Source organism: Prionailurus viverrinus, unplaced genomic scaffold (genome assembly GCF_022837055.1).
Source record: "Prionailurus viverrinus isolate Anna unplaced genomic scaffold, UM_Priviv_1.0 scaffold_76, whole genome shotgun sequence".
NCBI lineage: Eukaryota > Metazoa > Chordata > Mammalia > Carnivora > Felidae > Prionailurus > Prionailurus viverrinus.
Genome location: NW_025927638.1, coordinates 220,883 through 248,337, shown reverse-complemented (window position 1 = coordinate 248,337; position 27,455 = coordinate 220,883). Strand labels below are relative to the sequence as shown.

At 44.6% G+C, this 27,455-nt stretch overlaps 1 protein-coding gene across 6 annotated transcripts in view; it reads right to left on the bottom strand.

The window, feature by feature from the left end:
- The window catches only part of LOC125159875 (ankyrin repeat domain-containing protein 26-like), a 45,991-nt gene extending 33,022 nt beyond the window's left edge, over positions 1 to 12,969 (bottom strand). For 4 of the 6 annotated variants that reach the window (XR_007149955.1, XM_047848530.1, XM_047848532.1 and 1 more), the window contains exons 1-4: positions 12,690 to 12,969; positions 12,212 to 12,267; positions 7,264 to 7,300; positions 2,707 to 2,779 (exon numbers count right to left, since the gene is read on the bottom strand). Coding sequence is in view for 3 of the 6 variants with exons in the window: in XM_047848530.1 (XP_047704486.1) it covers positions 2,707 to 2,779; positions 7,264 to 7,300; positions 12,212 to 12,267; positions 12,690 to 12,841 (318 nt within the window). In the remaining 3 variants the exon portion in view is untranslated. Of the gene's footprint in view, positions 1 to 2,706; positions 2,782 to 7,263; positions 7,301 to 12,211; positions 12,268 to 12,689 lie in introns of those variants that run through there. The other 2 variants (XR_007149957.1, XR_007149956.1) reach the window with 2 other exon arrangements.
- Between the last annotated feature and the right edge of the window lie 14,486 nt (positions 12,970 to 27,455).

Sequence of the window (27,455 nt, the reverse complement as noted above, 5' to 3'; positions counted from 1 at the left end):
TCCTATGTGTCATTGGACCAGATGGATTCAGATATACATACATATATATTGGCCTTAATATATACATTTACATACATGGATATCAACACCGATATATTGAGATCTCTTCGTCCAATAGCAGTAGAATGCACATTCTTCTTAAGTCCACATTGAACATTCTCCAATATAAATGACATCCTGGGTCACAAAACAGCCCTCCACAAATATAAAACGACTGAGATCATACCTTGCATATTTTCAGATCACAACAACAAGCACTTGGTCATTCTTTCTCTCTCTCCCTCCCTTTCCAAGAGGAATACAAACATTACAAAAACATTTAGCTCACCTCCTTCCAAGAAAGAGAAGAAAAGAATAATAAACCTTGTGGGGCAATGAGTCATGGATGAAAACCACACAGACAGTAGAATTCCATAACCAATATGTTGACAATGGAGTTGACAGAAAGTGATGTACTAAAAGAACAGACACTAAAGAAATGTTTTCTGCAAAGACAAATTAGGGTAGGGGTAAATCATTAAAAAAGAGCATGGTGGGGGGGGGGACACGTCGGTGGCTCAGTCAGTTCAGCCTCCAATTACAGCTCATGAGTCATGATCTCCCGGTTTGTGGGTTTGAGACCTTCATTGAGCTCTGTGTTGACAGCTCGGAGCCTGGAGCCTGCTTTGGATTCTGTGTCTCCCTCTGCCTCTACCCCTACCCCGCTTGCACTCTGTCTGTCTCTCTCTCTCTCTCCAATATAAATAAACTTTTAAAACATAAAAATTACATTAAAAACTATGGGGGGAGAAGAGGAAAAAAGGAAACAATATAAGACACGACCAATCAATCAAGCATGAGCTTAAGACAAGGAAGAAAAGGAGAAATGTGAGCAAAATAAGGTAAGTGGAAACAACATATATTTTTCAACAGGTACATAAGTAGGATTGGGAATATACTATGAACAGTAGTATATATATATATATATATATATATATACACATATATATATGTTATATATATCTATATAGTATATATAGAAATAGTATACATATATAGTGTATATATAGTGAATATATATAGTGTATATATATAGTGTATATATATATAGTATATATATAGTGTATATATATGGCACATATATATACACTATATGTATATAGTGTATATATGTATAGTATATATATATAGTACATATATATAGTATATATATAGTATATAAATATATAGTGTATGCATATATAGTATACATATATATAATGTATACGTAAAACAGAGGCTTTGATTCACAGTGTATCCCTAATAATACTGACTTTTAGCACTCTACAGTAATCTGGTTATAAATACTGTAATATTTAAGTTTTTTCACTATAAAATAAATTGTTCGATTACTGGCATCTATCGCTTCCTAAAAGCTATAAATTATTACTGGACCAACGAAAAAACAGAAAAAGAAAGGTTTCTAACACATCAACTTTCACTATGGAGAAAGAACTGGGAATGAGAATTCTAGAAAGAAATGTGAACCTTCAAAGGATGTATGTGACGGGACACAGATGGGGTTGAAAAAACAAAGGCTGAGGACTTTTTCTCTGCAATTCTAAGCTCACAATGGGAGGAGACTAAAAATATATGGTAACCTTCTTTCGTATGTAACTCCTGATTTTCTCAATAGAATTCCTTTGCGTTTATATGTATTAAACACTAAACGGAATATAAACTGAAGCCTGACTTTTTAAATTCACATATCTAATTGTGATACATCATGCGTATTTCATTACTTTTCAAATTCCATTCTACGGAATTCCATTTCCCTACTCATTTTTTCACATTCAAAACCTATGACATTGCTTCTTCCAAGCAAGACTTCATTCTAGGAGCTCCTGGAGTCAAACAAGTATGTTTCCTAACCTCCAGTAGCTTATAATGATTTAGGGGCTTTGAAAGGAATATTTAAATAACTATCAGATGTCTGAAACTTTAAATTTTAGAATCAGACACAAGGACTAGGAGGAGATATTTTTAAAAGCTAGAATATGAAAGATTTCTGAAATTAGAAACTTGACAACTTGGCTAAGAAGAGCCTCTGCTCATAGGGCTACTCTTCTCAGCAAAATACGTATTCTTCAGGGAGATGCACAATTTTAACTTACTCTTCATGGAGTTATTTCAAAAATACAGGGAAACACCTTTGTAAAGTAAATGTTGAGAAATAATGTAAACATCTAAGTTTCTACATTTTCTATATTATTTTAGTCTAAATATAGAACAAAGGATAGAGACAAAGGAAAATCCTGTATCTCGCTCTCAAAATAAAAATTGCCTGGGGCGGGGGCAACATACAATAGATAATTGGATCCAATAAGATTTCATTAGGCTTCAGTATTATCAGTCATGTTAGTATCACAGTAAGCATCCTTATCCTTAACCAAATGTCATATTTCCTCCATTATGGGAAAGCTTTTCCCAATATAATTCGACGGTCATTATATATTTTCCAGCCCATTCTTTTCTCAGCCCCCACCCCTAGGATTTACCAAAGTAAAACAAAACAAAACAAAACAAAAAATTCAACGTGTCATGTATCTGTCAAGGGGTTTGTTCTTGCTAAATTTCCATTACACACATAAAATGATGATGCACAGGCTACTCTTAAATTTTCAGAGTAAATAAGGGAGAAAACTAAATTCAGGGCAGGAAAGGGAGTTTCACAGGAGGGTACTTTACCTTGGTACCGAAATCTACGTCTTGGCTAGCTGATGTAGGCCATGAATCTCCAGGACCCGGTTTGTCAGAAAGCCTTTAGAGCAAAAATATACAACAAAAACATGTTCACTTTTTTAAAAACAAAATTTCAAAAATTAAGTGAAAGGTCAGCTATCTGTTTATTCAACGAAGTTTCTTATTGTAATTAAAAGTTGGCCTCTGTTTTTTCCACTAAGTTTTATTTTAATTCCAGTAATATTAACATCCAGTAGGGGCGCCTGGGTGGCGCAGTCGGTTAAGCGTCCGACTTCAGCCAGGTCACGATCTCGCGGTCCGTGAGTTCTAGCCCCGCATCAGGCTCTGGGCTGATGGCTCGGAGCCTGGAGCCTGTTTCCGATTCTGTGTCTCCCTCTCTCTCTGCCCCTCCCCCGTTCATGCTCTGTCTCTCTCTGTCCCAAAAATAAATAAAAAACGTTGAAAAAAATTTTTTTTAAAAACCCAGTGTTATATTAGTTTAAGTTGTACAATACAGTGATTCATCAACTCCATACTCACCCCGTGCTCATCATGACAAGGGCACTCACTCCATCATCCCCATCACCTCCTTCACGCCGCCCACCACACACCTCCTCTCTGGGAACCATCTGTTCTCGGCAGTTAAGAGCCTGTTTCTTGCTTTGTCCCCCCTTTTTTCTCTCCCTTTGCTCATCCGTTGTTTCTTAAGTGCTACACGAGTAAAATCATATGGTGTTTGTCTTTCCCTGACTTTGCTTAACATACTACTCTCAGGCTCCATCCAGGTGATTGCAAATGGCAAGAGTTCATTGTTTTATGGTTGAGTAATATTCCAGTGTGTGTGTGTGTGTGTGTGTGTGTGTGTGTGTGTGTATGGATATACATATTCACACACACACATACATATAAGACTTCTTCCTCGTTCACTCATTTGTCAAAGGACGCTTGAGATGGCTACTGGAAATAATGCTGCAATAAACACAGGGGTGCGTGTGTCCCATGGAATTCGTGTTTTTGTATTCTCTTGGGTAGTATCCAGTAGTGCAATTACTGGATCATAGGATAGTTCTGTTTTTAAGTTTTTGAGGAACCTCCATACTATTTTCCACAGGGGCTTCACCCACTTGCATTTCCACCAACAGTGCAAGAGGGTTCCCTTGTCTCCACATCCTCGCAGACACTTGCTTCTTGTGTCCTGGAGTTTAGCCATTCTGATAGGTGTGACGTGGCATCTCGTTGTAGTTTTGGGGAGCATCTTTACATGTGTCTGTTGACCATCTGTATGGTGTCTTTGGAAAAATGTCTGGTCATGTCTTCTGCTCATTTTGAAACTGGGGTTTTTTGGAGGGGGGTGTTGACTTGTATCAATTTTTTATACATTGTGGATACTAACCCTTTACTGGATTTGCAAAACATTTGCAAATATGTTCTCCCATCCCAGAGGTTGCCTTTTAGTTTTGACGGTTTCCTTCACGGTGCAAAAGCTTTGTAGCTTGATGTAGTCCCCATAGTTTGTTCTTGCTTTGTTTCCCTTGGCTCAGGAGACAGAACTAGTAAAATGTTGCTACAGCCACAGTCAGAGAAATGACGGCCTGTGCTCTCTTCAAGGATTTTTTTTTTATGGTTTCAAGTCTCACACTTAGGTCTTTAATACATTTCATTTGTGTGTATGGTAAAGAAATTGCTCCAGGTTCATTCTTTGCATGTGGCTTGTCCACTCTTCCCAACACCATTTGGTGAAGAGACGGCCTTTTCCCCACTGCATAGTCTTTCCTGTTTGTGGAAGATGAACTGACCATACAGTGGTGGATTTAGTTCTGGGTTTACGGTTCTAGTCCATTGAGCTATGTGGCTACTTTTTACGCCAGTACCCACCATACTGTTCGGATTACTACAGCTTTGGAATAAAATTGAAATCTGAGATTGCGATACCTCCAGGTTTCCTCTTTCGCAATATTGCTTTGGCCATTCAAGGTCTTTTGTGGTTCTATACAACGTTTAGGATTGTTTGTCTAGCTCTGTGACAAATGCTGTTGGTACGTTGACAGGGATTGCATTACATCTGTAGATTGCTTTGGGTAGTGTAGACACTTTCAAAATAAGTATTCTTCCCATCTATGAGCATCGGATGTCTTTCTCTTTCCGTCACCTTCAATTTCTTTCGTCAGTGTTTTACGGTTTCAAGAGTACAGGTCTTACAAAATTTGGACCCCGTTTTAAAAAAGCTTTCCGTTCGCTGTTTTGCCTCCACCTCTCCTAACCTGTGAAATCTCCAGGAAAGACCCAGTCTGAGTTTCCATAACCAAGGGTGACAAGCAGGGAATTCTCTGAAATGGTTGAAAATTAAATCTACAAACGTTACCACAATGACTTCTCACCTCACATCTGTCAGAATGGCTCAATTTCAACACACAGGAAACAACAAGGGTTGCTCAGGGTGTGGAGAAAAAACAACCCTTGCGCACTGGTCGGGATGTAAATTGGTATCGCCACAGTGAAATCCAGTATGGAGGGGCCTCAACAAATTAAAAATACAAATACCATAGGATCCAGTAATTCCACTACTGGGTATTTCGTTACCCAAGGGAAATGGAATACTAATTTGAAAAGATATATGCACCCCTATCTCTATTATAGCATTATTTACAATAGACAAGATATGGAAGCAACCCAATTGTCCATCAACAGATGAACAGACCATGTACACACACACCCATACACACACACACACACACACACACACACACACACACACACACACACTGGAATATTACACAGCTATAAAACAGAATGAGATCTTGCCGTCTGCAACAACATGGATATACCTAGATGGTATGAGGCTAAGTGAAATAAGTCAGAGAAAGACAAATCCTATATGATTTCACTTCTATGTAGAATCTAAAAAAGGGAACAAATGAGCAAACAGAGAAAAAGCAGAAACAGACCCAGAAATGCCTTTCTAAACAACTCCCCTAATCCTGGGTCCTTCATTCCTGTCATTCGCCTTTATCTTACTTGGCATAAACCCCCATATTCTGACGTCTCTTCTTGAACTCTTATTCCTATCCAACTCAGTGTTGTTCTTCTTGAAACCTGCTCTCCTCTGCTAATTCGATTCTTACTCTCCTTCATTGTATTCATAAGATACACTCTCCCGCTTTCTATTATTAAAACACTTGCCTGCAAGATGAAGACAAAAAAGAAACAAGTAAAGGAAAGAAAGAAACCAAGAAAAGAACCGAATTAAAATCTCATTTCTGTCACTTATCATATCCAAATAGGTCACTTCAATCTCTTTTGAGTTTCAAGTTCTCCATGGAAACAACCATTGGGCAAGGAGGTTAAACAGAGGTTGAAGTACCAGAGGGTATTTTGATGAATTAATCTCTGAGGTTCCCTAAATCGTGAGATTCTAAGTGCTTTTGATTTGGCCTCTGGAAAAATGGAGAGTCCTTCGCTGGCAGAAGTGGAAAAATTAATGGAAAAAAAATACCAAGAAAACCAGAGAAGAAAGTTAAAAGGCAAAAACACAGTACAGAAAAGTCATGGGGAAACACAACTCCAAACAAAGAGAAAGCTTCCTAGAACTAGTCAAGGGTACTAGCCCAAAGGGAAACCAGACTGGGAACTTAGGCAACAGAGAATCATAGAGCAAAATCCTCGAAAGAGAGGCTGAATTTAATTAATGTAACATGGTCTACAACTAGATATCCTTCCCTTACAGAAAAATCATTTGGCTCAAAAGAGGAGATATCACCACATCTAAGGTGCTGCCTGACAAGATCTTGCTTATTATGTAAAAACTGTGACACCATGGCCATAGTTGACATCCACCCTTAAATCTCTGATGGTAAAAGCAAGGGACTAGTTGCCACTGCACTAATGACTTTTGTCAGCACTAGTGGTCAAATATATAAGGGCAAATGCTTGGACTAACCTGGATTCTTAAGAAAACCCTCAATTAGAGTTCTGACATCATTACCTTTGACATTCTGAGTTGATCTGCACTAGGATCTCTATCTTCATCTCAGAGCTGCTGAGGAACCAGAGAATGGATGTGGAAGCTTCACGGGCTGATGGGCAAAGTCCTCAGCTACTCATTAACTATGCAATCATGGGGCGAGTAATCCACCTCCCTGAACCACATTTGCCAAAGAAATAAAAGGTAGGCTACAACAACACAGCTACTTTGCAAAGCTATGCAGTGACTATATAACTGAACAGATGTTACCCATAAGACATAGTGTCTAGTCCAGGGTAGAACACACAACAACTGCTTTTGTTCTCTGCGTTCCCTTAGGAAACACATAATTTTCACTTCATTCATTTCCTTTCCTTTCCTTTCCTTTCAATTTCCATTTCATTTCATTTCATTCCTTTATACTTTGAGAGTGAGTGCACACAGAAAGAGGGGAAGAGATCCCATGGAGCCTGTCAGCGCAAAACCCGACGTGGGGCTTGAACTCACAAACCTGAGTGGAAATCAAGAGTCACACCCTTAACCGACTGAGCCCCCCAGGTACCCCAACAAATGTGATTTTTACAAATCCATAAAAATCCTACCTGGTTATAGAGTCTTCCTCAGCATTCTTATCTCCTCCTAGAGAAGAAAGCAAAATACATGTTAAATCAACAATCGAAAAATAGAGGAAATTACAAGTGTACGGCTTATGATTTGTTAAAAAGTATGCCTTTGGGACCACACCTGGAAACCGCACTACACTGAATGGTAATTATACGATTGGTAGGGTTCAAGCACTAAGAAATCTTACTTTCTCCTCCTTATTGACCAAAAGCAAGAATAGGTTTTATCAGAATTTGACACCTACAGGTGAACCGATGTTTCCAATGACCATCACTGACTGACTCTATGACACTGGAGAAAAATGGTATCGTTAGGAGAATGATGGTCGTAAGCTGACAATGTCAAACTGAAACTAGCATGATTTTTCTGGACTTCCACTACTAGAGGAGTTAAAAGACAGTATCTTTATTTTGCTCTAACACGGCAGAACTGCCCCAGCCTTCAGTAGAGACTGTTCACTTTTAGGATGAAACACTGCCTCACAAAGTGTGCTCTATAGCTATTGTCCTTTGCAGCATGGCCACACCATAGCAAACACACTCTCCCTGACCTTATTTCCAATGGCAAGGTAAGTAAGAAGGATTTGGCATTCCGCTTTGATAAAGTTCTAACCTCTTGGGACTGTCTTCTTCCATTGCTAGAGAGTCTATCTACACCCACCGCACATCACAGAGGAGGATGATCCCAATGTGAGTGCTATGTAGTGGTTCATGATGTCATTTTTCTCAACCCTCCCCATTAGGTGACACACAGCTAGAGAAATCATGCTTTTTTTCATGGAAGGCATAGGTCATCAGATCCTCTACTGAAGAGCAACAAAACAAAACAAAGGGCAAAGAATGTCTTGAATGCCGACCTTCAATTACCAGGGAATTTTAACTTTCTAAACATTCAAAGATATCCACCGTATGATTCTAACTATATGACACTCTGGAAAGAGCACGGCTATGGAGGTAAGGGTTGGGGTGAATGAAGGGATAAAGGGGTACAGCACAGAGGACTTTTAAGGCAGTGAAACTCTTTCACACGATACCACAAAGGTGGATTCACATCATTACACATTTGTGAAAACTCCTAGAATCTAGAACACCAAGGATGAACACTAATGCAAATTAGAGACTGGGCCTCAAAATGAAGAGTTAGTGTCCATACAAAATGCACCACTGCTCTCAGGGTGCCTGGGTGGCTCAGTTGGTTCAGCATCCAAGTCTGGATCTGAGCTCATGTCATGATCTCACAGTTCATGGGATCAAGTCCTACATCAGGCTCTGTCCTGACAGCACAGGATTCTTTCCCCCCTCTCCCCTGCCCCTTTTCTGCTCACACACATGCATGCTCTCTTGCTCAAAACTAAACCAAGGAACTGAAACAAATATACTACTAAAAATGGACCACTGTCGTGCAAGATGTTGACAACAGGGGAGGCTAGGTGTGTACAGGGGTATGGTATATGGAGACTCTGTACTTTCGATTATATTTTGCTGTGAACTTAAAACTTCTGTAAAAATAAGGCTTCTTAAATGCATAAAACAACACCAACAACAACACATGGTATCCACTGAAGCTACTCTTAGCATATATTAACGCATGATACAGTCACCTTGAAAATTAAGACAGAGATCAAAGTAACACAATAGGGGGACTGTCTCCTATATGGAAGTATATGAAAATACATACAGCAAAATACAAAAATACAAAAGTTATTTGTATACTTAGGCAAGAAAACAATTGGTGAATATGATCAAATATCTTGTAAGTATAAACAGGGATTCAGGGGCGCCTGGGTGGTGCAGACGGTTAAGCATCTGACTTCAGCCAGGTCACGATCTCGCGGTCCGTGAGTTCGAGCCCCGCGTCAGGCTCTGGGCTGATGGCTCGGAGCCTGGAGCCTGTTTCCGATTCTGTGTCTCCCTCTCTCTCTGCCCCTCCCCCGTTCATGCTCTGTCTCTCTCTGTCCCAAAAATAAATAAAAAAAACGTTGAAAAAAAAAATTTAAACAGGGATTCAGCACTATGAATCAAACCTGGGTTTTCCATATAATTAAGAGATTTTATTCTAATTTTAAGTCGAAAATCATTACATTTACCATATGTAAGAGTCATAATGAAAGCTTAGCCACATAAAAAAAGATTATAATGACCTAATATTGCCCTAGTAATTTTTGTGCAAATACCTACTTCATATGGATGATGAAACTGAAACCAGTACCATGGTAACCATCATATTACTTGCTAGTGCAATAAACTCTTAAGACAGCACCAAAAATTAAGTCAGGGCTATAATTCCTATGCAGAACAGGTTTCATCCAGCGGGCCAAAGAGGGCTACCCTCAGAACATCCTGCTTGAATGACTGGCCCTTGGTGGTTCCCTGGGATCTTGGATTTCAGGAGGGTTCCCACCATTCCCTAGCTGGTTAAGAGTCGCTCACTCTGCCTAAGTGCTGGTACAATCAATGTGCTTCAGGCCGCACACTTGATTTCCTTCTGGAAACCTGGAATTTGGGGACATGCTAAGGAGAAGATGGCTATGTGATTAGCATTTGATGAAACCTCGGGCACTGAGTATCCATAAGCCTCGTACTGGCCCACAACATTTCACTTGTGCTGTCCTAATTTCATGCTGGAGGAATTTAGCACATCCTACTAACTCCATAGAGAAAGGATTCCTGGAAGCCTGCGCTTGGTCTCCTCTGGACTTCACCCCATGCACGATATTGCTCGGTGCAGATTGGCCTTTCTAGCCTGTCCCCATACCAAATCACAGGCATGACTACAACTATATGCTGAGGTCTGTGAGCTCTTCTAGTCAATAATCAAATCTGGGTGCCGTTAGGGTGCCTCCAACACAATTGCGTTGTATGAAATCTTTATTATTTGGGTTGATGTCTTACACGTGGTTACAGTCAGAAGGTTATGTCACAGAATACCTTTCCTGGAAACTCTTCTTCTTGGTATTTGCCTTGAAAAGTCCTACATTCCTATATACCCATTTGAAGAAAGGTTCAAAAGGAATAGATGAAATCTTGATGTCAGAAAGCGTGCAACAAGCAACAATCCTATTTTACTCAGAAAAAAAAAAAGAGAGAGAATCCTGGTGGTTGCCACTATGTTCTACCATATACAAGTTCCTCTCAAATATGAAAAATCAGTTAACTTTCTCCCACACACTAGGACTTAGTTCATTTTTTCTGGCAGATAGGAATCAAGAGAAGTAACAGGGATTGTTCTAGAAAAAACAGAACTATCAGATGCAGTATAAAAACATACTACTGATTATAGTTTTTTGTTTGTTTCCTTTCCTTCATTTCTTAGAAAATTAAAAAATAGTTCACCTATTAAAGGCAGTTATTGCCAAGATAATCAAAAGTCATAATTACTGTGTCCTCATTCCTGCTGCTCTCCTCTGTTCATCTGATAAAGTCCTACTCATTCTTCACGTCCAATTGAAATGCCTGCACACAACCTGGAAACCTCGGAATCTTCTGAGAGTTCTCTCTCACCCCCTAACTTTTTATAGTCAGGAATCACAAATTCGTATTAAGTATACTGTTTCGGTCTCTGCTTTATCTTTCCCCTGCCAGCGCCCTAGTCAAACATGAGTTCTTAACTGATGATTTTCGCAGGGAAAAAAAAAAGGCACCAAATATTATTCTTATTTCTTAAATGATTAAAACAAAGTTAACCAAAACAAATGAGAAAGACACAAGGCCCAGAAAGAAAAATTAATGGAATAAATTGAACCCCCTGACGTTTTCAATCTACACAGCTGAAAGTTTCATAATGGCCTAATACTAGGCTAAGGAAACAGGAGCTTCCTTTGCCTCCCAGTCTCTTTATGTGGTTTCCTATAACCTATCCTCCATATGAGGCTTCAGCAAACTACGGCCACAGGCCAAATCCTACCTGCCATCTGGTTCTGTAAACAGTGTTCTTGGGGCATAGTCCCATGTCTTCACTTGCATACTGCTATGGCTGCTTTCACACTACAAGGGCAGAGCTCAGAGACCACATCACCTAAAACATTCACTGGCTCTTTAGGAAAAAGGCTTGGTGATCTGTATTTTATGCATCAACCGGAGTGTCCTAACTCAAATCTAATCTTATTAGTCTTCTGCCTCAAATCCTCCAAAATCCCTGCATCAAATACTGCTGGCTCCCTCCCTAAGAGCCATTGCACAGTCTTCATTCTTGCTAGAGAATCACAACTTTATTTGGATATTTATTGTCTCCATACACAGAGAAGGTGGCCTCACCCCGGCTTCAAAAAGAGAAAGGATTATTCTAAGCCAATCACAGAACCTGATTTACCAGGGACCCGTTGCGAATGAGTGTGTGACCTAACCTAGTCTTTAAGATGTTAGAGGAAGTCTGCTGCAAGCCTCTTCCTAGTGAAAAGAAACACCCAAAGGAAAGCAGTCCTTCCCACCCACTGGAAGTTGCCGTGCGAGAATGTGACACCTGGAGCCGTGGCTAATTAGCCACCCCGGAAAGGAGAAAGAAAAATACCACCAGCTCCAAACCTGAACAAGAGACGACTGGCATCCTGATGACATCACTGAACCATCAAAACATTTCTGGTTCCTGCTGTTTTAGTCACTGTTAGACGTCACCCATTAATGCCGCTAAAAGCATTCTACCGAAGAAATTGCCCGAGGCCTATCGGGGAAGATCTACTCCTTCCTACAGCACTAAGAAACTTCCATAAGCTTGTCTTACCTAGGTATTCACCCCATTCCCAACCATTGTCCTAGCACACGTTTTCTACCAGCAAAACCCAGCTGCTCATAAATCCCGCTAAGGTCACTCGCACACCTTCGCCTCTGCACTGCTGTGTACCCCGCCAAGCACGTAATCGTGACAGTTTGCAAATGTCGGCCCTTCTGCCTCTCTACCTGGCAAACTGAACGAGTCACTCTGCACGCTTACCGTCGATTCTACCCAGTCCTTGAAAACTCGGATTCCTCACCGGGAACTTACGGTACCTGGAACAAATGCCAATACAAAATAACAATGATCACTACAAGCTCTACGAGACTCTGGCACCTAGTAAGCACTAAATAGAGTAAATAACACAAAGGACAGTGCTGAAAACAAACTCCTGGGGTGCAGAGCCTGGTTTTGGAACGTTTGTATTCTACAACAACAGGATAACACTTAGTAGCTAACAGGCACTGAAGAGTTACTTGTGAAGTGAACAAATGGACATGAATAAATTAAACTCCTTTGAAAATTCTTCTTACAAACCACAGAAACTTTTCTGTTTCAAAAACCGCAGGGACAGCTCTCTTCTGTTATGAGCACCTTAATGATCCCAACGCTGTCTGCTCGATCTTTGGATCCATCTTTGGAAGCCCCCTCCCCCAGGATCGCGCCCCGAGCCCCCGCCCCCGCCTGCGGCACCCACCTCCTTCTTGACGGTGCGCAGCAGCCTCTGTCGAGGGTCCGCCTCTGTGGGACAAGACGAGGGGGCACACGGTCAGCCCCGCGCTGGGGCCGGGGCTGCCGTCCCGCCGCCCGCTCGCCCTGCGCCCGCTTAGCTGCGGCGCCGGAGGCCATGGCCGCGCGCGCTGCGTTCCAAGCCCAGGCGGCGGCGGGGCCTGCTCTCTGGCCGCGCAGCGTCAGCCGCGTTCGGCGGGGCCGAGCGCCCGGTTACGTCAGGCCGCGCCGCGCCTCCGCCCGCGCCGCGCCTCCGGTGGGGCGCCGCCGCCGCCGCCGCCGCCGCCGCGCCTCCGGTGAGGCGCCGCCGCCGCCGCCGCCGCCGCGCTTCCGGTGAGGCGCCGCCGCCGCCGCCGCCGCGCTTCCGGTGAGGCGCCGCCGCCGCCGCCGCCGCGCTTCCGGTGAGGCGCCGCCGCCGCCGCCGCCGCGCTTCCGGTGAGGCGCCGCCGCCGCCGCCGCCGCGCTTCCGGTGAGGCGCCGCCGCCGCGCTTCCGGTGAGGAGCCGCCGCGCTTCCGGTGAGGAGCCGCCGCCGCACATCCGGTGAGGAGCCACCGCCGCCGCCGCGCTTCCGGTGAGGAGCCGCCCCCGCGGCCGCCGCGCTTCCGGTGAGGAGCCGCCGCCGCCCGCCGCGCAGCCTGGCCCCTGGCGGGAAGGTCCTCGGGGCGTCGCACGCTCTGGGCCCCTACCACCAGCAGCCCCGCCTCCGCGGGAAGCCCCGCCTCCCACGCCCGGCGGCCCAGCGCCCACTCCCCCTCCTTTGGGCAGGGCGGAAATGCAGCGTTCAGGCCCAGAGCAGCTCCTGGCCGGGCTGCAGGGAAGTGGCCTGAGGCGGTGGAGCCTGTTACTGACACGCTCCAAGCCCCATGGTTCCCGTCTTTAAATGGATGTAATAGAGGCGCCTGGGTGGCTCAGTCGGTTGAGTGTCCGACTTCGGCTCAGGTCATGATCTCACGGTTCGCGGGTTCGAGCCCCGCGTCGGGCTCTGTGCTGACTGCTGAGAGCCTGGAACCTGTTTCCCATTCTGTCTCCCTCTGTCTGTGCCCCGACTCCGCTTGTGCTTTGTCTGTCTCTAAAATAAACAAACATTAAAATATATGTGTATGTATCCAATGGATGTACTAGGACCACCTCTTCGGAACGATACCAGACGCAAACGAGATAGTGAATATAAAGCACTTAACAGAGACCTAGGAAAAAACACCCGCAACCATAAAAGCTGCCGTCATCATCATCATCATCATCAGTATTATTATTACTGAGTCCTCCAAGACACAGTGGCTCTCCACCCAGATTGGCCGGGCCTTGCGTGGCTCCCTCCCCCGCACGCAGGTCACTGGGAGAGTGGCAGAGAGGGATCCTTCCAGGACCCCAATAGGGCACTTGTCTGCCAGGACTGAGTCAGCCAAGACCCTTTGCGACAAACGCTCCTTCCACCAGGTTCCTGACCGCGTCCACCCAGACGGCACCTCGGGTTTACAAACGTTTATTGACACCTACCACAGGCCAGGTTACTGTACTAAGGATACGGGAGTGAGCAAGTTGGGCAAAAGCCTGCCCTCACAGGGCGTAGGAGGTAGACAGAAAAACAAATAAGCAGATGATGTGGGATGTTGGAAGTTTCTGGAGAAAACTGAAGTAGGCAAAGGAGACAGGTGTATTTTTGAAGTAGGGTGCTTGAGGGAGGCCCCATGAGGAGATGCCATTGAGCAAAGAGGAGAAGCGTAGATTGGGGGATTTCTGGAGGAAGAGCATTCCAGGCAAAGGGAACAGCAAGTGCAAAGGCCCTGAGGTAGCAGGGTGCCACTGGGTGGGACAACTAGCTAGGAGGCCAGTGGGGCTGGAGTGGCATGAACAAGAAGGATTGGCAGTCTTCCAAGGTCCTGTTAAGGCTTTGAAGTCCGCTTAAAGGACTTGCATCCTGCCCTCGAGAGCCCCCCCGGGTTTCAGCCCTCCGGTCACTAGGACTGGGGACAGCTCAGAGCAGCCCTCTTGCTGAGGAGATTCAGAGCCCCTTGTCTCCATGTGTCAGTGTCCTAAGCCAGAGAAGAGGATTTTGACTAGCCGAGGGAAAAGAAAAGAAGCTGGAAGGATAATGGGCATTCCCCGAGTCCAAGGGGGGCCTGGAGGACTGGGCTGAAAGCAAGGTAGCCCCAGAAAGAGAGACCCTTGGGAATAGTCGCCTGGCAAGGACAGAGTGGTTAGGGTGCCACCACTCAGGGGGAAGGAGCTCCAGCTGTTGGAGGTTCCCGTTCCAAGGACGGAGCATCCTACTGGCCTGGCCTGAGACCTACGCCTGCTTCTTGCTGGGCAAGGGGAGCCTCAGCCACAATCCCACCACCCCACTATCTCCACCGAGAGTCCCCGGGGGGCCCAGAGAATGCGAAATGGTTGCTTGGTAACCAACACCCCCCCCCCCATATACTAGAACCCTATATGGAGGACCTACTGTGTGCCAGCCACTGCATCAAGGGCTTTAGGGTTTGGGTTGCCTGCTTTCACCACAACACGGACATGAGCCCAAGCTTCACTTTTGGCCTCTTAATATTATCTTCTTCAATATATTACATTGTGAAAGGTGACATGAAATAGTCACTTATGTCAACAGGTTTTCCAATGGAGCCAGAGGCCAGGAAGGAGATGGGCCTTATGCACATCCTCACCGGTAGGAGAAGCACAATGTTGGAACCGGGCCAAACACCTGCAGCTTGCTACAGTGAGAGACCCCGCTTAGTGATAGCCTTAGAAACCAGGTACGGTCACCAAGTTTACTTTCCTGCCACCAACACCAGTCTTGGTCATCAGAATTCGTAGTAAATGACTTATACAAGCATTCCCTCTTGTCTTCAAAAACCTCTTACTTTTATTCCCTGGATGGGGGTGGGGAGGGTAGAGGCACTCTTTTGGTTGCTGCCCACAGGTGTCTTTCCCAAACTGCAATTCTGAGACCCCAAATTAATAACCTTGCTTTTATTTCAGCTCTGCCTCTTCTCTCAGTTGACAGCTTACATCCTGCATTTGCTAAGTAGGAATGCACAAATGCTTTCTTCACAGCTTCTAGGCCTCTGAATTTTGATACAATTTTAAACCTGTGGGGGTGGTGGGCGGAGGAATTCAAGCACAGCACAAAGCATCTTGATATATTGATCAACTGAATTCATCAGTTGTTAACTGCGATTCATCAACTCTTAACATTTGCTGCCTTAACTTGATGTTCTCTGCCTCCCTCTTTTTACAACAAATTGCACACATTGATTGTATACATCTTGATGAATTTTCTCCTATGCACTCCCCTGTGATACCATCACTATAACGAAGGTACTAAACATATTCATCACCTCCAGAAATGGGTGTGTGTTCTTTCGTGGCTATTTGTTTCTTTGGGTAGGAACGTGTAGCATGTGATCTCTCTCCTAGAAGCAGAGGCGTGGGAACAAGGTGTGGGAGGGAAACATGAAGGAAGCAGAGAAGGAGCACTTGATGTGATTTTATGGAAGGTGGTGTAGACGGCCATCCCTTTTACCCAGGTTTCTCCATCACTTTGCAGAGGCCTGCTAATTATTCCTCTTCTCATCCTTTCCCTCTCTGTGATCCTTTCTTCATTATCTTTGCACAGATTCTCGGCGCTTTCTTTTTGTCTTAATTAGGCTTCTTGGTGGTTTGGCCGCTTAGCTGCTATCTTGATTTCTTAAAGAACCACCTTAGTTTTTTCACCCTCCATTTTGCCAGCCTCTTCCATTAGGTTTATTTTGGTGTGTGATTGTGTTTTCTCATTTCAGGTGTAAATAAATCCATACATACATAAGTTCATGCAAGAATGTGTGTAGATCCAGTATATGTACAGACTGTATATCCAAATTGCATTTAGTCGTCTACCGCTTTTTGACTGTTTATCCCCAGTTTTCCAACTTAAATACCACCTTCTCTCCCACTGCCCTCCACTCCTTTTTTCTTTATTATTTTTTTTTTTTGGCCCAGAAAGAACACTGGCAGATTCCTGCATGTCATCAGGAAGGTAATGATAATCAGATCAACTCTGTGGCAGTTGGGGTTGTTTATAAGAGTTATAAGTCAGGGGCGCCTGGGTGGCTCAGTCAGTTGAGCGTCCGGCCACCAGCTCTTAGATGAACACTGGCAAGCCCATCCTCTGCCCAGTTGAATTGCCCATAATAACTGGGAGCCCGTTGCTTTGCCTGAGCCCACCTATGCAGTAAATGTTCAAGAGTTATGGGGGCGCCTGGGTGGCTCAGTCGGTTGAGCGTCCAACTTCAGCCAGGTCACGATCTCGCGGTCCGGGAGTTCGAGCCCCGCGTCGGGCTCCGGGCTGACAGCTCAGAGCCTGGAGCCTGCTTAGGATTCTGTGTTCTCCCTCTCTCTCCGCCCCTCCCCCACTCACACTCTGTCTGTCTGTCTGTCTGCCTCTCAAAAACAAGTAAACATTAAAAAAAATTTATGTTTGGGGCGCCTGGGTGGCTCAGTCAGTTGAGCATCCGACTTCGGCCCAGCTCACGATCCCGCGCCTCGTGAGTTTGAGCCGTGTGTTGGGCTCTGTGCTGACTGGCTCAGAGCCTGGAGCCTGCTTTGGATTTTGTGTCTCCCTCTCTCTCTCTGCCCCTCCCCTACTCTGTCTCTCTGTCTCCCAAAAATAAATAAACCTTAAAATTTTTTTTTTTAATTTTCCTTTTAAGTAATCTCTGCACCCATTTGGGGCTCAACTTCACGACTCCCAGATCAAGAGTCACACACTCCATGGATCGAGCCAGCCAGGCGAGCCCTCATTACTTTTTACAAAATCTAACTCTGAGAATATATTTATTGCATTCACACCAGTGGGGGCTGTGCCTAATTCCTTATAGATAGATAGATAGCGACCCTTTAACATTGGGTTCAAAGAGATTGGGAGGAATCCTCCTTTTTCTTAGAGAGACTTAATAGACATGGCTTAAGACAGGGTTTCTTAAACTGGGCTCTGTTGACATTTTGCGCAAGGTAAGTCTTGTGAGGAGCTGCAGGATGCCTTACAAAGTGTTTAGCTGCATCCCTGGCCTCAGCCTGCCAAATGCCAGCCGTGCCTTCCCCACTGTTGACACCTTAAATGTATCCAGAATTTGCCAGAGGTCCCCTGGGGGCCCAATTTCTCCCTGATCGGGGACCACCAGAAGCCAATATCATGTGTCCCAGAGAACTGGGAAGGTACTCTCTCCAGGTACAATAATCTAGTATGTACCTGAATTAAGTAACAGTAATATTGGACTAATGGGGCATTGAGAGGATGTGAATACAGTGAGTGAGAGAGGGAAACTCCAATGTAAGTCTGGAGGCCAGGATTCAAGGGGAGGTGAGGGGAGCGCTGAATTCTTTTAGTTAGTTTAAACGATTCCTATACGGTCATTAAATTAATTGGTTTCTCACATTTTAAAGGAGATGGCCAAGGAGATAGCAAGATGGAGAATTTAGATGATTAAACCATTACTGAGTGCCTACCATCCAATCCATGCTTGGCAACACGGATGTGGTTTTGTCACACACTGACTCTGGGTCTGGAGATTCCAGGCAGAGATGTGATTCTCAGGACTCAGTCTGACAAAGTGGATTATTTCATTATGTTCCTAAAGTAGAGCCTAGGAGATCCTGAACGTACCGTCCACTCTATTGCTGTGCTGTGAATGATCTCTATCTCCACTCTCCTCTATGGTAGCAACCAGCTCTGAGCGGCTCTCGAGCCCTTGAAATGTGGTCGCGTTTCATGTGTCACAGTGGAAATCTTAACATTTTGGATGTATCGGATCAAAAATATGTTACTCACATTAGCTTCACGGTTTTTGATTTTCCTTTTTCCAGTGTGTTTACTGGCAAAGCCAAAACTATGTATGTGCTTTGCATAATTTTTATCAGAGAACAGTGACCTAGAAGGTGGAGAATTGTGCCCTGTTGGAATCCTGAAAGTCACCCTTGTCCTGGGTTCATGTCTAGGCCAGGTAGTACATGCAGACAGAACGGGGGATCCTGCTAAGTCTGGGTCCTCCTTGCATCTCAGCTCAAAGCCCTGGACATTTTTTTTCTTTTTTTGCAATGTAAATACATATCTTTATTACTTAATTTTATACATTTATAACATTTATATTAATTTAATACCTTCCCTATTGTTTTTCTGAGTAAAACATACATACAATGGCAGAGTAGAAAATCTTAAGATTTAGGACATATAAAATTAATAGAAGTCTGATTCTACCATTCAAAAAGAACACGATAACGTTTCTGTTCACCTTTCCCATATTGACACAAGAAAATTTTACCTTAGTTTTAGTTGAAATTTTTCTTTTTATTTTCTTAATGTAAATATTATTTTAATTACTATTTTTCATTTTATGACTTTTTCTATATGTACCATCCCGGATTCTGAACTTCTAGACTAATTTGGTAGAGAAAAAACATGTGATTAATGTAGCTGATAGTTTTTTTGTCAAAAACACAGGCATGTGTGTTTCAGGGAAGAGCTAAAGGTAAACTCCTTGTCCCACACCTTTGCTAAGAAAATAAATATGCCTTCTATGTAATTACTCTACATCACATTGTGTTTATAGTTAATGGGTCTATAACCTGACTAAATTACTTTAAGATATAATGATTACTTCTAGTATTTCATCTGGGACAAATTTTGAACTTCATTCTAGAGGTGTCCTTGGACTGAGGTTGGTAGAAATGGGTATGGATTGTGTTTTAAATAAAAAATGGGACCTCTCTCTATTCTCAAAATATTCTCTTTTTCCCTCTTCACCCTGAAATTTTGACTAGTGATTATAATTGTTGTTGGAGGGGTCAGGTCATTTCCCTTCATGTAATTTATTTTCAAAACAGAGAATGACAACGTGTGAGACCAGGATTCAGCTTTTGAAACACAAGCACTTAATCTCCAATGGTGCCCCTGTCTCTGTAGAGATGCACCTGTCCACCCAGCAGAAGTTGGACGGTGTGCACCTGCATTCCCCATGAAAGCTCTGTTGCCATGGCGATGAAATGATGTAAGATGCCCGTTTTTTCCAACTGCCAGTCTCTGAGCTGAGCAGTTCAACTCTGATAACGAGTGAGTTCTCAGATCTGTACCTAGTGTCTTCGAAGATGGGCAATCTGATTTGTTGCTGCGGTGGTATGTTCATAAAGATCTTCTTAACACTGTCTGCTACTAACTGGACAGTTAGCTGTTGCTCAAAATATTTTTTCATGGTTTAAAATCTCCTCTCTCTATCTGGTCGTACGGAGTTATGGATATGTTTTGTAGTTTTGTTTTATCTCTTGATTTTCGGTTATTCCATCAAGATAGCTCCCTTGATATTTTTTCTCCATTGAGAAAAATGGACTATATCCTGCACCCCTTTCTTGTCACCACTAGGTATTCCTAGGAGAAAACATACGGCAATGTCTATTGTAATGTAGGATCTTTTAAAACTCCAAAAGTATGTATTCAAATTACTCATTACAGAAATGTAGAGTGGATCCAGAATGGTTGATATGGAAGGTATCCATCATTGTTTTTAACATGCTTTCCCTATACTCTTTATACCAAAAAGGGGTATTGGGTTCAGTATTTGGGGAGATGTGTTCCTTCATTCACATAAAGAGTTGTCCAAAGAGACCCGAACAATATGAGAGTTTCAACCATTTGTGGCCCCCAAACACACATTTACTTTTATCCTTTGGGTGTTATCCAGAATTACACTGTGTACATTGGATCACTCTGGAGAACAATCATGAATATTTCTGGTCAAGGGCCACAGAGAGTGGGATCCAGGGGTCACCAACAGCTTTTTTTTTCTTTTTTCTTTTCTTTTGTGTTCCTTTTTCTTTTATGCCTCTGATTCTGGCAAAACTAAATTATGTTGAGGTAAAATGATAGTTTTTAGGCAAAGCAAAGCAGCTGTGTGTCATAGAACAATGGTCTGGGAACTCAGAGTCCCAGGTTTGAATCCACCTCTGGAACTTGAAAAATTGTAAGGTCTCGTTTAATATCTATACCCTCTAATGAATCTTTCTGACCACTTGTCATACACCGCACACTTTCCATGCAATAATTCATTCAATGCCATCACAAACCTATGTGATGGTTTGTTACTCTTCCTACTTCTCAGGAGGAGAAACTGAGGCACAGAGATTCTTGTGTCCAGGGGCATGAACTCCTAAGAGTCAGGATGTGAACCCAGGCCTGTGGTCCCAATGCTCATGCTTTAACTACTGAGCTGCACTTCTACTTAGCCATGGGATCACTGGCTGTGCAAAGCAATTCCAGCATGTGTGTGTATGTCAGGAATCACCTGGACCAAGGAAAATCCCACATGCTATCTACTATTATGAGGTAGTCTCTGTGGTCCCATAGCCCAGGGAAACTCTCAAGCCAGATTATTATAGAACTTGCCGTAGTCACTAATATGAAAAGGATCTAGAAATCTTACATGGTTCTGGTCAGTTCAAAGATTCTGAAAGTTTGGAGGCACAAGTTAGGAAAACCTGGTCAAATTCTGCCAGTGCTGAGCTACTCCTCAGCACTTGGCCTGAGTCCAGTAAGGACTGAGGAGATCCTTTAGAGGTGTTGGATGGCATTGTCAATACGAGTGAGCCCTAGTAATGCTGAAGTTCTGTGAGCCTACCCGTGAGACAACGAAAATGAAGCCTCGAAGTACCAATTCACAATGAACCTTGTGCCATCACCCTCATCGCTGCTCCCTTGTACAGCTGAGTTAGAGAGCTGGTCAGCGCCTGCTCAGTCAGTTTCATGGTGTGGTCATTCTTCAGGACACGGCACAAATCTGATTAAGAATCGGGAACATGACGGGCTGGTGCCTTACTCAGCTGCTGGAGCATGCATCTCTTGCTCCCTGGGTGACGAGTTCAGGCCCCGTTGCATGTGGTGTGTGAAGACTCATTCAGGAAAAAAGATCCAGGGACATAATGTAGTATATTCGGTAACATTATCAGCATGAGCCCTAAAAACAGCTTGATTCCCAAGAACTACACGCTTTAGGGGCCGTGACCAATAAGAACTCAAACATTTGATTACTAGCCCGGTGTCCATCCTCCTTGTCTTGACACTCTCACCCATGCTCCAGTGGGGCCTTTGCTCCTTAATGAACTATCCCATTGCTTGCTAGTAAATGAAAGCCAATAGCTGACATGCTTAATGAATACATATCCGGGTAGCATCGCAAGGCAAGACTAGAAGAAAAATAGCACATAATTAATAATACTGTTTGGTTTTCAGTGGTGGGCTTTCCTTATGTACAATTTGTTAATCATTCATGAGCTTCATAACAAAGGATTTATGATTAAACAACACAGACTGCTGTGCCTAGATTTGAATCTAGTCTCTCAGTAAAGGGTTGGTTATAATCACCTGGGAGAGTCCTTAGGGAGAGTCATGGCGGTGGAGAGGGAGGAGCCTTCTCCAGGCCGTGGGTATGGAGGGGTCCATCTAAAAGGAGATGGGACATGGGCCCCTGCCACTGCAGGGTCTCAAGAAGGATGAGGAGTCCGTACAGATCAGATTTTGGGGAAGGAGGAGGAACTGGGAAGGGGCCCACTCAGAGCCAGTACAGCCCCTGCCCTCCACCAGCCAGGCCTTAGTCCTGGCTGCTCAGATGGTTCCACAGACCAATAGTCAGTGCCACGTTAAGTGTCCCAGCCTACACTCAATAAACCATCAAAGCACCAGCCCGATGGGCCAATTTGGCAGTTAATTCACAGTAGCTGCTCAGCCAGGCTTAGTCAACTGAAGGGAAGCTAATTCTGGGCAGAGCCGTCACGTGACAGTTGGTTTGGAATGTCGTGGCTTCAGAGTCAGCTTGGGAGCTGAGCAGACCCCTGGCCACTGAAAGTGGCCAAGTGGCCGTTGGGGAAGGCTCCTTGTGAGAGCCCTGGAAGTGTGGAGGCCGAGTGAGGATGGCCACTGTTGGGCTTCCCCTGCTCCTTCAGAAGGGCTTCACTTGGTGGTAACTGCATTGTGCAGTTGAACTCTAGGGGTTGAAACCTAGAGTTGGGAGGCTGAGTTAGGATTTGCACTTTTCTCCTAGCTTAGGCACCTCCTCCAGGGCATCAACTGTCTTCCACAGAGACCTTGGGGAGGAAGATTTGATAAAGAGACTGGGGGAGCACCTGGCTCAGGGGTTCAAGGCATGATCTCAGGTGCCCTGGGAAGGTCCCAGATTTTCAGGGATCTCTGTCCCCGGGCAACATCTACATTCCTATCCTGGACCTCCCACTCTTCGGAATAGTGAATCTTGGTGAGTCACTTAATCTCTCACAGAAAATATGGGTCACAGGCCCTGCCCTCTCTGCCCCACGGGGTTGATATGGGGATCCCAGGAGGTGGTAACAGGACTTCCCCATGAGCTGTAAAGCGTCCTAGCCATGGACAGGATGAAAAGGAAGCTTCCATCCTCCTTTGTCCTGTAGCCATCCAAGTCCCCACTCTAGATTCAACCACTACCAAGTGTTTAGGTTAATGTTCCAGACATTTAGTGACTGAACACTTAAACACACTGCTTCTGAACCATCGGTCATTTTTTTTCCGAAGACTTTTCCTGCATTTAGTCACTTTCAACTTCATACCATAGCACTAGTAAGCAGCCCCTAAGAAAGTTTTCATTGTGCAGTACAGGGAACTTAGGCACAGCCCAACAGGCACCAACCCCATGCTCTCAATGACTGGATTGTTCTGATTTCTATACTGTCTCACCCAGATAAAGGTATTTGCCCAAACAGTGTCTGTTGGAGCTTTTCTTCTTTTTCTTTCGTGGTAAGGGGACTCAACCTACAAACTCACTCTTACTGATTTTCAAGCAGTTCATCACAGGCCCTATGTGGCAAGGTAGGTTTCCAGAACTGACTTCTTTTGTATAAATGAAACTTGGTGCCCCGAACACCAACATTTCCTCCCTTTCCCCTCCCTCCAGCCCCTATTCTATTCTCTGTTCCTATGCATTTGACTATTTTAGGTTCCACATGTAAGTGTCATCCTGCAGTATTTGTCTTTCTGTGTCTGGCTTATTTCGCTTAACACCAAGTCCCCCAGGGCCATCCATGTTGTCACAACTGACAGGATTTCCTTCCTTTTGAAGGCTGAATAGTCACCCATTGTATGGACACACCACATTGTCTTTGTGCATTTGTTCATCAATGGACCTTCAGTTGTTTCGCTATATTAGCTTTTGTGAATGCAGAACACGGGAGTGTAGGTATCATTCAGAAGACCAGATTTCAATACTTTTGGATGTGTTAGCCCAAAGTGGGATTGCTAGATCAAATGGTACTTCTTTTTTAAATGTCTTGAAGCACTTCCATATTGTTTTTTCATATTGACTGCGTCAGTTTACATACTCTGTTGGGCAACTTTTAAAAGGTCATTGATTGATTGATTGATTGATTGAATGAATGATTGAGGGAGCGGGGTGGAATCCCAGGCAGGGATTTGATCCCAGACACCTTGAGATCATGACCTGGGTCGAAATCAAGAGAGGGACACTTAACCAACTGATGAAATAATCAATATGGTCAGGAAGATCGGGCATTCCTGCTGGAATCAGTGTGGAAGCTACCCTTAACCCAGGTTCCCTGCAGGACAGAGGCTTGATGGTGTGGAGAAAAGACAGATTTCTGAGGGGGAAACCTGTGTCTATGTTTACAGTGAGAGAAGACAATGTATTCACGGTGCTGTTGTGTGTGTGTGTGTGTGTGTGTGTGTGTGTGTGTGTGTGTGTGTGTGTGTGTTTGAGACAGGCAAAAACTGAGGGACAGGGAAGCACACAAAGAGAATGAGACACACTCATAAGAGAGAGAGAAACAGGTGAGAGAGAGAGGAGAGATGTGTGTTGACCCAGGAGACACGTACCACTGACACTACACATTACCAATGTCTACACTCTCAAAAAACTACTCATACTGCACACGCCAAGAAATACACTTGAGCGTGGCTCCTCAGTACCATTCAGTCCATGCAGGTAACCAAAGCCTCTGTATGCTCTGGCCAATGTTCACATGTGGAAAAGTCCCTGAGTTATTCTTGAGCACCTCAAACAATATACTGAGGTATATTCTGTGTCCTTCTAGGTGTCCGAAATGAGGAAACACTGCGCGCCAATCATGCAAGGAGGTATGAGGTTGCTGCTGAGGTGAGCTTGCCAGTCTTTCCCTGAGAAACACAAGTGCTATGTTAGAGTCTTTCCAATCAGCTTCTGTGGTAAATATGACAATGTATATTTTCGATGATACTGTTACTATCCGTGATGGGGAGAGTGGAGAGTGGTTGCCTCTAGCCAACGGTCACCTTGGTCAGGGAGACATTGACCACTGGCAGTGCCAAACCTGGTAACAAACAGCGTCCTAGGATGTTTTTCGGCAGCCGCACTTTTTCCTTCTGGGTGAACCATTTTATAGTCTGCATCCTCAGTGTTCTTTAGAGACACATCCCCAGGAGAAACAACTTCTGACAGGCATCCTATTCATTGGCTTTTGTGGCCTTTCACTCGACTGCTGAGTCCCATCTTGTATCGTAAAGACGCAAAGGGAACTGAAGAGTGGTGCCAATAGTGTATGTCATGATCTCACCCTGATGGTGTTTTCTTTCCTAAAATTCAGGTGGCCGAAGGAGCACAGGACACGGGTATGTATCCCGGAAACTGTCTCTTGCTGAGAAAAATGTTTAGCTGGTGATGCAGGTGGGGCATTGTTGTTGACTTCAGTCTGGAGAGCTACCCTAATTCCAGAGGCCAGGGAGGACTGGTGCTTGTGAGTGGGGGGGAAGGACCTACGTCCCAGGTGACAAAACTATGGGATGCTTCTACACTAGGAGAAAGATAATGAATTCCTCGAGTGGGGTGTGTTTTTGTGGGCATGAGTCCCGGGGTGGTTCTGTGTGTGTGTGTGTGTGTGTGTGTGTGTGTGTGTGTGTCTGTGTGTCACGTGATTGTGACTGTGAATGTGTGTTGAGTGTGTTTTCTTGGGAGACACACAGACTAAGCCACACAAAATGAGGCAGACACACTGCAAGAGAGACAGAGACAGAAAGATACATGTGGGTTTGCCCAGAGAACAGGTGTCACTGACACTGCACAATGATTAATGTCTACATTCTCACACACTCCTCCTACTGCACACCTCAAGGAATACTGCTGTGCACGGCTCAGCAGTAACATTTAGTCCATGCAGGTCACCGAAGCCTCAATATGCTCTGGCCCATGTTCATATCAAGGAACAGTCCCTGAGGTATACTTGAGCAGCACCAACATGGTACTGACAGGTGTTGGGGTCTTTCTAGGTGTCCCCGAGGAGGAAAGACGGCGGCCCCGTCCTGTGCCCAGTCACCAGGCTGTTGCTGAGGTGAGCTTCCTGTCTTTCCTTGAGGAACACAAGTGCTTCCGTAGAGTCTTTGCAATCAACATCTGTTGTAAATGTGACAATGTACCGTTGAGGTGATAATGTTATTTTCCCTGTGGGGAGAAACATGTTGTCAATTTCCATGGTTGTTTCTTGCCAACTGTCCCCTTGGTCAGGGGGACATTTTCCACTGGCAGTGCCAAACCTGCTAGTAAACAGCGTCCCAGGATCTTTTTCGGCAGCCGCACTTTTTCCTTCTGGGGGAACCATTTTGTAGTCTGCATCCTCGGTGTTCTTTAGAGACACATCTCCAGGCAAAACGACTTCTGACAGGCATATTATCTTTGCTTTTGTGGCCTTTGACTCAAACACTGTGTCCCATCCTGAATCCCAAAGTCACCAAGCGAACCGAAGGATGGTACACATACTGTACATCATGATCTCACCCTGATGGTGTTTTCTTTTCTAACATTCAGGTGGCCGTAGGAGCACGAGAAGAAGGTATGTGTCCTGGAAACTGTTTCTTGCTGAGGAAAATGTTTCGGGTGAGGTGTAGGTGGGGCATTCTTGCTGTCTTCAGTCTGGAGAGTACCCGGATATCAGGGTCCTGGGGGGACAGGTGCTTGAGTGTGGGGGGGGAAAGACCGACATCCCCGGTGAAATCTATGTCCATGTTTCTGTAGTATGAGAAAGACAAGGGATTCCATCTGTGCGGTGTGACTGTGTGTGCATGAGTCTTGGGGTAGATCTGTATCTCTGTATGTCGCATGATGGTGAGTGTGTATGCGTGCGTGCGTGCGTGCGTGCGTGCGCTTTCTTGAGAGGCTCAGAGACAGAGAGACAGAGCCACACACAGGAAGAGACAGACACAGTGAAAGAGAGGGAGAGAGAGAGGAGAGAGAGAGATGTGGGTTTGCCCAGAGATATGGGCCACTGACATTCGACAATGACCGATATCTACAATGCAGAGTCCTGGGAGGACTGGTGCCCGAGGGTGGGGGCGAAAGACCGACGTCCCAGGTGACAAACTAGGTGATGTTTCTACAGTATAAGAAAGATGCTGTATATCTTTTGTGCGGAGTAATTTTGTGTGTTGAGTCTGGGGGTTGTTCTGTATGTGGGTGTATGTCGCGGGATCGTGACAGTGTATGTCTGCGTGTGTGTGTGTTTTCTTGAGAGACACAGAGAAAAAGCCACACAGAGAAAGAGACAGACACATTTCAAGAGAGGGAGAGCGAGAGCGAGCGACAGAGAGAGAGACAGACGTGGGCTTGCCCACGAGATATGTGCCACTGACACTGAAAACTGACCAAAGTCTACATTCTCAAAAATCTCTGCGTACTGCACACTTCCAGGAATACTGCTGAGCGTGGC